This window comes from Peromyscus californicus, unplaced genomic scaffold, assembly GCF_007827085.1.
Source record: "Peromyscus californicus insignis strain IS unplaced genomic scaffold, ASM782708v3 Scaffold_22__1_contigs__length_63687245, whole genome shotgun sequence".
NCBI lineage: Eukaryota > Metazoa > Chordata > Mammalia > Rodentia > Cricetidae > Peromyscus > Peromyscus californicus.
The window spans coordinates 26,760,787-26,773,849 of NW_026294525.1; the positions used below are offsets into that span (position 1 = coordinate 26,760,787).

At 45.9% G+C, this 13,063-nt stretch overlaps 1 protein-coding gene across 1 annotated transcript; it reads left to right on the forward strand.

Moving 5' to 3' along the window:
• The first annotated feature begins 6,100 nt into the window (after nucleotides 1-6,100).
• On the forward strand, nucleotides 6,101-7,591 carry LOC128118717 (sperm motility kinase Z-like). Its single transcript, XM_052751565.1, has one exon. It carries the CDS (start codon nucleotides 6,101-6,103, stop codon nucleotides 7,589-7,591), a length of 1,491 nt encoding a protein of 496 aa, XP_052607525.1.
• The last annotated feature ends 5,472 nt before the right edge of the window (nucleotides 7,592-13,063 follow it).

Below are 13,063 nucleotides of genomic sequence, written 5' to 3' on the forward strand. Positions count from 1 at the left end.
GCCACTCCACGTAGTTAAAAGGGAGATTTATTTATTTAATGGCGCAACTTACAAATGAAGGGATAGGTAAGTTGCGGGTTCTGTGAAAGATGCAGCGCAGTCCGGCGGTGTTCTCTGGAGAACTCTCTTTGATCTACCTCTAGCGTCCACGGTCCAAGAAGGAAGAAAGCGTGGCGCATCCCAATCTCAGGTCTTCAGGGCCCTCCCTTCGCCCCGCCTTGTAGGCATGATAGTTACCAAAGCCTCAGTGGGGGTTGGAACTTCCAGATCAAAGCTGGAATGGCTACCCACTACAACATATGCTGGACATATCCTTTCCTGTGGCTGACCACATATACAGCTAGTTTTCCACTATGTTGGGAAACCCATTCTACCACTCCATATTGACCCAAACACACAGGAATAAGGTATCAAGAAGTACTGGGGATTAGAAAATACAGAAGACAGAAAACTGGAACCAGGAGGTCTTGCATTAGCCAAGCAAGTTTATTAAGTATAGCATCATCTACATTATTTGCAGGGGCAAAATGGGCCAAGGATCAGCAGAAAGCTAAATCACACAATGCTGGCAAAGAGAATACAGGACACCTCTCATACACAGATTCCTTAGGACTGATACCACAGCCCTGCAGGGGGAAAAGCCAGATTCCCTGGATCGGAAACCTTAATTCCTTTGAGACCCTGGCTCCAGCCCCAATCTGGACTGTGCCAAGTCTGTCCCTGGGCAAGGACACAGAACAATTGCTCTCTTTGTCTTTTCATCAGGGTCTCTAAGAAAACCTTGTATCAGCCTGGCTCCCAACAGGTTCCTTTTTTGTTTTTTAAGGCCAGATGAGTTATTCGTGTCTGAATGTCTAGGGGATCCTGAAATCCCTAAAACCCACAAGGCCTCCTAATATCGTCAAAAGAATCGTACGCATGGTACAACACTACTGTGTACAATACTGATTAAATGTTGAAGGATGTTAAAGGGGCTAAATCCCTGAAGCTTGTATAATAAATCTTTGGCCAGCTCAGAAAAAGGGGAGTTAAATATGAGATGAGCACAGCCCAGGTCAGTAACTAATTACTCTAGGGTTAATAAATCTAAACTAACATTCTCATGATTCCACATCCACTGTAAATGATTTTTAACTTTATCTCATTTCCATTTAGATTGATTATAGTTTACAGGAGTAATGCAGACATATCCAACACCAGCATGATCTTGCAAAGTTAACAGACGGTTGCTTATAGTGTTATCTCCTAGGCACAACATCACGACTTCTAAAGCATTTCACTTACCTTTTCGTCTTCTTATCTACACATTTTTGAGTGGCCAAAGCCACAGAGATATTATATTTAAGCAAGCTGATTAACAAAATGGGCAGCTTGTACTTGTTGAGTAATGCCCATTACAGAAGCTGCTGCTGAAGCCATAGCAGTGATTACTGTAAGAATGCCAGCTAACACCTGACCTATGAATCTCCACTTTCTAGAGAGAGCCTGATGTAGTTCAGGGAGAGCCTGTTGTCCAGTGTCACCATACCTCATACCATTAAAGGACACAGGGGCCATAACAAAGGAAAGCCGTGAAGCCAGAGAAGACTCTTATGAGCAGAGGAGGAGTCCACACATTTAGAGAGAATACGATGGATATGGGTAATTCTGAAGTGTGCCCCACTTTCTTGAATAGATAGACTCTCAGTCAGTAAAATATATATGGAGAGTTAACACAATCAACTAGTCCAAACATAAAAAGATGTCCATATCATAGTTGCTCCACAGGCAATCATGTTGCTCAGGGCAACCAAGGGTCTGGCTGGCATTTCTTTCTGGAGACATTTTAACAGGACACAGCTAATGAAGAGATTTATCTCCATCCAGACCAGATACCTAGATGTTTAATGGGACAAAGCAGAAGGGTGCCCAGCATGGCCTGAAAACTAGACATCTTTGTGGGATGACAGAGGGTTGGGTATCTAAAATGACCCAGGTCCTACCACTTTACGGGAGAAAGGAAAGAGGTCCAGCAGGGATAGACCCCAATGGTGGGGGCAGCATGGTGACATTTGCCTCCCAATGGGCTGATTCATAGGGGTATAAATGGACTGATAGTATGTTGTCCATTGTGGCCTGACCCTCAGCAGTGTATTTAGGGTAGTTGTGGGGGTGAAAGGGTATTTAGTAGGCTATGATACATAGCAGTGCATGGGGTGGCATGCTGGGGATTTTCCTGCCCGTCTTGAAGTATACCTGTATGTTTATGGACAGTGGTGGGAAGGGGGATGTGTCCACCAAGGCCTGAGGCCTAGAACAATACATAGGGTGGAGACAGCAGGCAGGAACTGATCCATCATAGTAGGGCTGAGTTACCTAGCAAGACCCCAAGTATATGAGGGGTCAAAGGAGGATCAGGGCTTGACACCTAGTGGTGTATATTGGAGCAACCAGCAAGGATTTATTCCTATTAAGTTTATGTTGGGCTCTCTGGGGGCGGTGCATTTGGGAGGTTTGGTAATACTATACGTGGGTGGCTTCAGGGGAGGACGTTGGGTGGGTTCTGCTTCCTAGAAGTTTACATGTGCTAGACATGACCTCTCCTTTTGTTGCCTCACATACTCTGATAGTTTTCATGCTATGCTGGATGTCCTCTTACACTACCCCATATAAACATCTACACATCAGGCCTGGCTAGACACCTTATCACACACCGTATCACTTACACTGCTAGGAATCAGGTCCTGCTGAAGACCTAATTCTCATAAGACTTGTGAAACATCCATTGCAATGTTTCAGGTTCAGTTAAATACTGCTATGTGATCCCACAGTACATATTAGGTATAGGGCCCTGCAAGACAAGCACCAAAGGTTGTCACCTAACATGCCCCTGCTTTTTATCAAGCCCTTCTGGATACATCCCAGTTGCTGTGCCACTATAAGTGCGCGCACGCGCGCGCACACACACACCACTCCTCTTGCAGGTACACAAAAAGTACTATGTATTGGGTACCAGTTGGCCACTGCCCTCTATCCCACATAGATGCCAAGTATTAGGCCACAGAATATACTAACACCTCCAGCAACACCCAAATACCCTGTTTTCACTAGGCCCTGCTGGACAACCCTATCTCTCTGATCCGCTGCCCAACATACACTGCTGGACATCACACACTACACAGACATGCTACATGAGCTGACCAGCTTCCCCACAGCCAGAGCCCACATGGTATCAGGCCTTGCCCAACAACCCCTGCAGTTCTGCATACACTGCTACAAATCAGGTCCCCTGGGACCCCTCCCAGCCCACATTTTGTGATAGGTACCCAGCAGTGCTGGCTACATCCTACCTACAATGCCCCTAACAAACAGTGGTATTAATCACACCCTGCTAATCATATCCCCATACACTTACTGCTGTGTATCAGGCTATGTGATCCCACAGTGGACCACGGACCCACACAGCTCCAAATACACTTCATAACGTGCCCTGATGAACACAGCCCTGCCACTTGGCCAGACATATTACTGATTATTTGTTCCCACTGCTCCCGCCTGACCTCCCATGCACTACTAGATTTCAGGTCTGGTTAGACTCACCCCTACCACACCGTCCATGTCGCTCATACAGTGGCAGCATTACTGACTGCTCACCAGCTCCCTGCATTGCCTCACACATGATGAGGTATCAGGCCTTGTAGGACAGCACCCATGCCCCACCTAAACTGCTAGGTACCAGCCCATTTAGGAACCCTCTCCTTCCCCCATAAGGTACCCCATCAGGCACTGTTAAACTCACCCTCCACTCCTGTAGTCTACAATGTAAGTCTACACGCCATGATGATCATTCCTATTTGCCCAGAAAAACTTCTAGGGCCATGTTCAACCAGATAGTAGTCCTGGGTCTCTGCCCACAAGTACTGCTGGGTATCAGATGCTGTGCCCTTCATATACAGTGCTGGATAGAAGACCATGAGCACCCCATGCCCCACAAATAACACCATGCATGGCTAAGCATTAGCCCAAGGGATACACAACATCTCCCTTACTGTGAGACATCCAGTCTTGCTGCTCTCCCCAGACTGACTGCTACGTATCAGACTTGCTGGACAGCCCCATACTTCACACACACACACACACACACACACACACACACACACACACACACACACACACATACACATACACACACACACACACACACACATACACATACACACACAAAATCAGTGACTGAGAGAGTAGACATCAAACCCAGCAGAAGAAATCCAGCTAGCATGTGAGCATTTATTTCTCTCTGCTCTTGACTGTAGATGAAATGGGACTAATCGTTTGAGGTTCCTGCCTTGATTTCCCCACAACGATGGACTATAACCAGGAATTGTACACCGAAATAAACTAGCTTCTCTGCCATGTTGCTTTTTTGTCAGGGTATTTTATCACCACAACAGGAATGGCACCAGGACACCATCCCATGCCTGGCTCCTCTACACTGCTGGGAATCTGCATGTGGCCCTGAGTGTGGGGGCGGTAGGGTATTTAGCAGTTCTGATAGCAGTGTGGGGGTGGATGATCCTCAGCCGTGGTGCCCAGCTTTAATCTCTAAAGCCTAATGATACTCTGCAGAGCCCACCTGAGCCAGAAGCTTTTAAGTCCTTTCCGTTTCTGTGAGTTTTGCACAGCCATGACCTGCACATGTCCTACTGTGACCTCACGAGGAGCCATTGTGAGAGTCCACCCAGCGGATATAATGGTGTGGCCTGGCCTGGTTTCTGTGGGTATAAGAGGTGGGTGGAGTTTTAGCCTGTGTGATTTACTAATCTCTAGTGAGGTTGTGTGCAGTGTGTGTGTGTGTGTGTGTGTGTGTGTGTGTGTGTGTGTGTGTGTGTGACTGTGTGTAGGTGTGTGTGCTCTGTGTGTGTGTGACTGTGTGCTGTGTGTATATACATCCTTGTGTATGTGTGAGTGTGTGTGAGTTCATCTGTCGGCCTTGTTCAGCTACTGGTGAAGGCCAGAGCTCCAGCATCAGTGACTCCCTAAAGGTAGGTGTCAGCCTTAATTTCCAAAGCAGTCATTTGCTGGCCTGTGTTTCTCCACTTAAGCTAGGCTGGCTGGCCAAGGAGCCTCTAGGATCTGCCTCTGTCACCTGTGTGCTGAGGTGAAAGCTGGTGACACCAGGCCTGTTTTGTGTGGGTGATTCTTTGTTCTCATTATTGTGGTGGGGAGTGATCTTTTACATCTAACTCAGGACCTCATGCTTGCAAGGGAAATTCTTTACTGAATGAGGCCTCTCTCGAGCTCCTGGACACTTGGTTTTCTGTTTTTAGTTCTATTTATTTTTCTGCTTATAATCTTATTTTTCTCTGGTGTTTAATGGTTGTGTTTGAGGCTTTTTTTTTTTTTTTGCTTGTTTTCTGACTTGAATTTTTGTTACACATTTTTAATTTTTTATTTTCTTTTTTAATTTTAACATCCTTTAATCTTTTACTTTTTAAATTTTTTAAATAACTTTAAAAATAGTATTGATCATTAGTAGTGTTCTTGATCTTTGGAGTTTATACCTATTTGGCTTGTGGTTGGTTTTGATTTTCTAATTCTTGTTTGGTGTGCTTTTTATTTTGCCTGTCTACCTCCATTTACTTCATGGACTTTTGGGTACTTCTGTTTCTGTTTTGATTTCTTCAGGCGTCTCGGCTTTCCTTGGGTTTCTTTGATTGGTGTTGTGTGTAGCTGGTCTGGTTTTGGCTATTGGTTTTAAAATTTTGTTTTCTTTTGTGTATTTATTTACTCACGCATTCTTGTTCCAGGCATTTCTTTCCCTATCCCCCAGTTCCTGCTGAAGTTTTTTGAGTGGCATCCAGAACATTCCTGAGCTGGGATCCTTCCACTTTAGTGGATGGTGAGTTAGGTCTTGGCTTGGGTGTCGAGTTGGGGTTTTGTCTGTGTGTGTCATTGGTGCTAGAGTTGAAAGCTACTTGTTGGTGGGGTTTACACTTTGTCCTTTGTTTTGACTTTCTTGCCCAGGATTTTGTGACTTTCATTCCACATGTCTCTGTACATTCCCTTATATCTCCTGTCTCCCTCCCCTCCCCTTCTCTTCGACGCAGCATCACTACCAACCATGTCCAGTGATACGGAGGAGGAGTCCTCAGAGCCCAGCACCGTGCCCAGCATCTTTGGTGAAGAGGTATTCACCAGGCAGTACACCATCCTGAAGGCCTTAGGCCAGGGTGGCAGTGCGAAGGTCATGCTGGCCCTGCATCGTCTCACAGGTGCCACAATCGCTGTGAAAGCTCTGGTGAAGCAGGAGAAGCGATGTGAGCCGCCAGCGTCTGAAGTCGATATCATGAGGATGCTCAGACATCCTAACATTGTTTCCCTCCTGCAGGTGATAGAAACAGAATGGAACATTTATTTAATTATGGAAGTGGCTGAGGGAGAACAGCTATTTAATCGCATCCAGAAGTCTGGATGCCTGAAGGAAGATGAGGCTAGAAGCATATTAGTTCAGCTGTTTAGCGCCATAGGCTACTGCCATGATGAAGGCGTCGCTCATAGAGACCTAAAGCCTGACAATGTCATAGTGGATGAGCACGGAAAGGTGAAAATTATTGACTTTGGCCTAGGTGTCAGATTCAGGCCTGGGCAAAAGCTGGAAAAGCCATGTGGCGCCTTCCAGTTCATTCCTCCTGAAGTCTTCCTGGGCTTCCCTTATGATGGCCCCAAAGCAGATGTCTGGACCTTGGGGGTCCTCTTATATTATATGGTGACAGGGATTGTCCCATTTGCAGGGGACACCTTGTCAGAACTCAGGGAACAAGTTCTGCACGGGAGGTATGACATCCCCTATCAGCTTTCCAAAGACTTAAGGAGCATGATCAGCCTATTACTAACAGTGAATTCGAGGCAGAGGCCAACTGTGCGGGACCTCATGGGTCACCCATGGCTTCAGAAAGGGGAAAAGATGTTTACAATTCATTGCAATGGAGATACCAGCTGCCCAGACCTTGAAATTATGGCAGCCATGCAAAACATTGGGTTTGACGCCCAGGATATAAGACAGTCTTTAAAACACAGGAAATTCAATGAAACCATGGCTGTATACTACCTATTGAGGTATCAGGCATGCCAGGACAATGACAGTAATGTCCACACAAAGGTAATGAACCCAGGGACGACACCTTTCCCTTCCGTTGAAGACCCTGACATGTTTTCCCTGCCCCTCAGGAGAAGGGCCAGTGAACCTTCTCTTCGGATATTAGTCTCACCCACAGAAATCTCTGATCAGAGTCAAAGGAAGGAGATGGATGACCCTGACCTGCCCGAGAAGACACCCAATCTGGGCAGAAGTCACAAGCGCTCTATGACTGCGCCGTGTATTTACTTACCAAGAGACATTGTGATTGATGTGGAAGACACCAGCTTCTCCAGTAGCTCCCAGTCAGAAAAGGCCTCAAGTGGTCCAGAACAGAGCAGAACTTCAACCTCAAGCTCCCTGCAGCCCAGGGGCTGGGCAGGATGGAAGAAGAGGATTCTGGCATGCATCCTCAGACTATGCTGCTGCATGTCACCACACAAAAGGTGTCCAAGGAAGGTGTACCCCCCAAAGTGAGGGGACACTGAGGTGACAAGAAGTGTGAGGCATGGTCCAGGTACGTTTCTATATTTGCATTTATCTATGCTTTTACTCATGGCCTGTGTAGAGACAATTATTTTTAGGTTCTTGGTGTGCAATGAGTTGGGAGGGTCTATCTAGATAATGTGTGATGTGAGGTCCCCTAACATCAAAAACAACTAAAATTCTTTCTTACTCCAAGAGGGAAGAACAAGGACTCAGTCACAATCAAATCAAAACCAATGTCCTGTGTAAATCAGATGCTGTGGTTCAGTATCCCAAGCCCATGCCTCGGGCTCCTCTGGGCTCCACTCCTCCTTTGTGTTCCTGTGATGTGGTGTCTGCAGCACACACGTCCTCTCTTGTCAGGTCAGCCTGGTTAAAGCCACACCCGTCACTATTCTTGTTGGTCATCCCACAGTCCTGGCTCCTCCACCATGCTGGGGTCTGCTCTGCAAGGAGGCTACATCTTCAAAAACGGCCTCTCACAGTGCCGAGCCTCAGCTGTTCTCCACAGCCCTTTGACCCTTCAGCTTTCATGCATCCAACACCAGGTCCACATGGGAAATTCTGACGCATTATCAACTCTGGCTGCCAGCATGAGATGCAGCCCTTGCCAGCCCTGGACCACAGCTTCTGTGTGATGACCCTGAGGAAATACTTTTCAGGAGATCTTGGCTCCATGATGCCTGTGTCTTCTTAGTCATTGCTCATGTCTTGGCCAAAGCCAAGTTGCATCAATTGTCCCAACTCAGCAAGGTTTCTCCTTAATGGTTCTGATCTCTTGTTAATCAAAGCAGAATCTTCAGTCTTGCTAACGAGAAACCATAGGTTATTAATTCAAAATATAGACTAAATGGCTCTGATAGTATCTGCTTTCTCTCTCGAACATCACCATCCAGGCCTCCATTCTATGCGTTTTATCATTCTTCTCTGCCATCCCCCACCTGACAGCCCATTAAGCTTTGAGAACAGAGGCTCAGTGCAGGGTTCCAAACACTTCCACAATCCTCCCCATGCCAGCATGGTCAGCTCTATCACAGCAAAACCCCACAATCATGGTGCAATTTTCTGTCTTAATTTGCTTTCTGTTGCTGTGATGAAACACTGACCAAAGGTAATGTTGCTGGGGCTCAGGGTTTATTTGGCTTTCGTGTCCCAATCACAGTCCATCATTGCAGGAACCCAAGATTGGAACTCAGAGAAGGAACTTATGGGCAGGAATTGAAGCAGAGACCATGGAAGAATATGTTTTCCTGGCTTGATCCCCATTATCATGTACTGCTTTCTACCTTATACCCCCAGGACAACCTGTCCAGTGATGATACCTCCTACAGAGGCTGTGTCCTCTAAATCCATCATTAATCAACAAAATGCCCCCACAGGCTTGCCTCCAGGCTCTCTGACTTTCTAGATGACCCTAGCTTATGTCAAGTTATCAAAACCCTAAGTAGCACAGCCTGAAGTGTAGTCCCTTAAACTTCAGAATGAAGCATATTTGTTTCAACGTGTCTTAAAAAGCCCTGTTTGAGCATGGGCTGGTCCATCCCAGACAAAGGGAAAAATAAGAGCAAAATAGCCCAAGAGTAAAAATACTGTTTCTGAGAACAGCTAGCAGGTCCATTGCCATTTCCAACAGATTTGACTATCATTTGTCCCATGATATATACATGCCTGTAGTGGGAATGAGAAGCCAGAATTTTCACCAGGGAAGCTCAAGTGAAAGCTGGATTGGAACCCAAGGTGGCAACCTCAAAAGTTGTCTCCTTATGACGTTAACCTGAGGCTTGCGTGCCCCCTGATTTGATCCTGATTAGATCCTGTCACATTTTGATTAGTCTCTCAATTGGGATACCCCAATCCTTTCTGGTTGATGTTTGTCAACCTCCAATGTGAAGTATCTTTTCTATCTACTCTTCTATAATGTCATTTCAAGCCTTTACTTAGATTTGAAGTCCTCATTCCAAGCCCAAAGCACGGTGATTGTAGGCCATTATGCAGGATGTACAAAACCATCTTTTTTGGTGAAGAACCAAAAAGTTGAACTAGAATTAAAGCGTAGAATGATGTTTATCACAGAATGAGAATGGAGGAAGGTGCGGCTGAGACTGAGGCCCTGGGTCTGATTGTGATGGATTTCACAGTGGGAGGAGCAAAGAGAGATGTGATGAGAAGGTGACAAAGAACTAACTTTCAGACAGGAGGAACCAGCTTGGAGAGCAATGCATTACAGGGTGTTCACAGTCGTTAAGAGTCCCCGTCTCGGGCCTCCTTGCACTTAAAGTGGCCAGACACAGGACACTGAGCTCCACGATTCTCTAGTCATTGTGTCGTTCTCCTTACGTGGACACACACAGCTGCAAGAGAAGGGGTGTGGGAAATCCTGCCTGCTATGCGCTCATCGTTCCTGGTCTTGAATGTTCCTTTGTCTAGGAGGGAGGTAACACATAGTGGAGATTTCTACATGGGAGTACTCCTGCCATCTGGGAGTCTCTCGGGGGAATTCCAGTTGATGAGAGAAGGGCCATTGATGCAAAACAAACAGCTGGAAATAAACAGCATCAACTAGAACAAAAGGAACAATCCTCCTGGCTGCCAGACCAGGATCCAGGCAAATCCTCAGCTGCAATCTGGGGACACAGTCCCCCATCCCTCCTGCCCAGCTTCCTCTTCCACATAGAAGGGACAGAGGGAACAAACAGTGGATCTGCTGGAAACCACCCCACCACCCCAGTTTTAGCAGCCTTTGACTTGCTCTTCTCTGGGTTTGACAGGCTTTCTTCTGACTGGCCTCTCCATCTCAGCACATGCAGAAGCCCAGCCAGGCAGCATGGAAGTCTATCTTTTCCCAGTCTGCCTCTCATGTGGCTCCTGTTTCTGCCTGGTGTCCTAGTACCCAGGCGACCTGACATTAGAGGAAGACTGGGGAGTTCACAGTTGGACACACTGCCCTTCTTGTCAGAAAAGAAAGAGGAGGGAGGCTGGTGCTGCCCTCAAGACTCTCCAGAAATGGACCACCCCAGACTTGATGCTCCAGCTCGGGCTGGGAGCTCATTCCTGCTTCATCCACTAAAACTCAACCTGCAGCTACAACAGAGGGTCTTGCTCTTGTGGAGGGGCATTACCTACAGTTCTGCCCTCTGAGACCTGCTGCTTCTGGGAACTGCTCTCCACAGAGGACTGCTCTTCACTGGTTTTGGGGGACTCTGAAAGATGACAGTTGTAACTCTCCCAGTCTCTCTTGAATGGCATCCTGCTGCCACTGAGAGTATTAGAGTTTCTACTTTCTGGGTTGTATTTCTTTTGTGTGTGTGTGTATACGTCTGAATGATTGCTCCTGTGTTGGAAATAAAACTCCCTCTTTTTGTCTCCCTTCACTACCTGTCCATGCCAGTCTTTGAGGTAAGGCAGCCAGCTAAGTAGAACTGTGTCACAGTCAGCATGGAGTCCAGCCAGTGGTACCTCAGTAAGCAGGGACTTTAGTCAGCCAAGATTCCAGTCAGTGGGAACTCCAGCCAATAGGGATGCCAGTCAATGGGAGCTCCAGACAATAGGGATGCCAGTCAGTGGGAACTCCAGTCACAGGCAACTCCATTCAGAAGGGACTCCTGTGATCCAGGGAGCTGGGTCCCAGTCAGCAGTGTTTTTAGTTTTGGGGTCTCCAGTGAGTGGTCCATTCATTCATTGAGGATACCAGTTGGAGGGAACTCTAGTTAGCTTTGATTCCAGCTAGAGGGGACCACAAGCCATCAGGGCCCCGGTTCAGCAGGTCCTCCTGTCCGCAGAGACCTGAATCAGCCAGAATGGCTGTCAGAGCAGATGCCAGAGAGGAGTCCATCCTCTGGGCCTTCAGTCGATGACATTGGCCTTTCCAAGTATCTCTTCTATGGGTAGATATTAGAAGTCTGCCTGAAGCTTCTGGAGTCTATAGAAGCTGTTGTACCTGCCGGGTCACACCTAACTGCTGTCCCTGGAACTCCTCATCCAGGCCTCCTGTGGGCTTCACAGTGCCAGGAGATAAGAGGGTAACACAGTGGAGCGGGGTGTCTCCTGAGTTTTTCACAGAATTTGAATAAAATTGATGTTCATAAATCCCCATGGCATCTTTTTTGCATCTCCCTTGTACAGCATCAAGGTGTGTAGCCACTCTTTTAGTGGTGGGCAGTTAGAGTTATGCTGAGAATTAGCCAATAGCCTGAGGACAAGGGACTTTGAAGAGTTATTAAAGTCCCTCTAACACTGCCCAGAAGTCCACCTATACCTCCTCCCTCACTATTGGCAGTTTCGCTTTTCATTAGACCAATCAGGTGCCTTAGGCAGGCAAGGTAAAAGAGAAACACATCTTTACATAATAAAACAAATGCAACCCATCTTTACATAGTTAAACAAATATTCTGCAACATAAACAAATGCAACACACCTTTACATAGTTAAACAAATGCAACACATCTTTACATAGTTAAACAAATACTCCACAGCAATGGAAAAGTGATGTGTGCCTTTATTTTCTCTGGCTGCTCTAAGAGATTAAGAGTAGAAGTTGGAAAATCAATTAGGAAACTCACCTAGTTAGGAAAGGATTATGGCTTACATTAAAATAGAGATAATGAACTTGGGAGAGCTGCATGGATTTGAAGCTGTTCTTTGCAGGTGGCAGCTAGGTTCTTGAGGGTTGGATGTAGGATGAGTACATTGAAAATAATCCTTCACATGTTGCTAGATGTTGGGACCATATAGCTGTATGTAGAAGGCAGAGGATAAAAGAATTGATTTTGCAAAAAGGTCAAGTGTGGGCTGTTTCAAACTTGAAACACATGTGATTTGTTTCATTCGATGAAGCTTAGAAGGGATGTCCAGACAGGTTACAAACTTGTAAGTTTCCAGTATCAGAGGACTGCAAATAGTTGACACAATTCAAAGAGGTTGTGGACAGAGGACAGAAGGGTGGGGCCAGGCCCCAGTGAACCCCGCTAGGTTTCAGAACTGTGATGCCAGGGAAGAGGCTTGCAAAAAAGTAGGAAGAAAATAGAAGAATGGAGCTTGCCAGAAGCCAAAAGACTGTTTTGAGCAGGGCTCTTTAAAGTTTTTTTATTTAACAATCCTTTTTGCTCAAGAAATTTTTATATGACCCAGGGTATATGTAGATATGTAAAATAGGTACACAAATCAGATATTTACTGATGATAAATTATAATGAAGTTATTTTAAAATAATTCTTTGCTATATATAAAATTTATCATTTGTTGAAGACAAGCAAATTTTTATATTGATAAGATGGATACACTTGCTTATTTTTACATGAAAAATTTAATCTTGGCTAAATATTTGATATTGGAAGATGTAGGGCCTCTTCAACCTTTTCAGAATTGATGGACAATTTAATTTTAAAACCCTCAAAGGTGAAATCACCACTTTACATAAATACATAGTGCAAAATGGTAGAATCATGTTTAGAGCCATTTCATAAAT

Excerpts from the sequence above, each read along its gene's own strand:
- LOC128118717 (XM_052751565.1), top strand. The coding sequence starts at position 6,101 with ATGTCCAGTGATACGGAGGAGGAGTCCTCAGAGCCCAGCACCGTGCCC.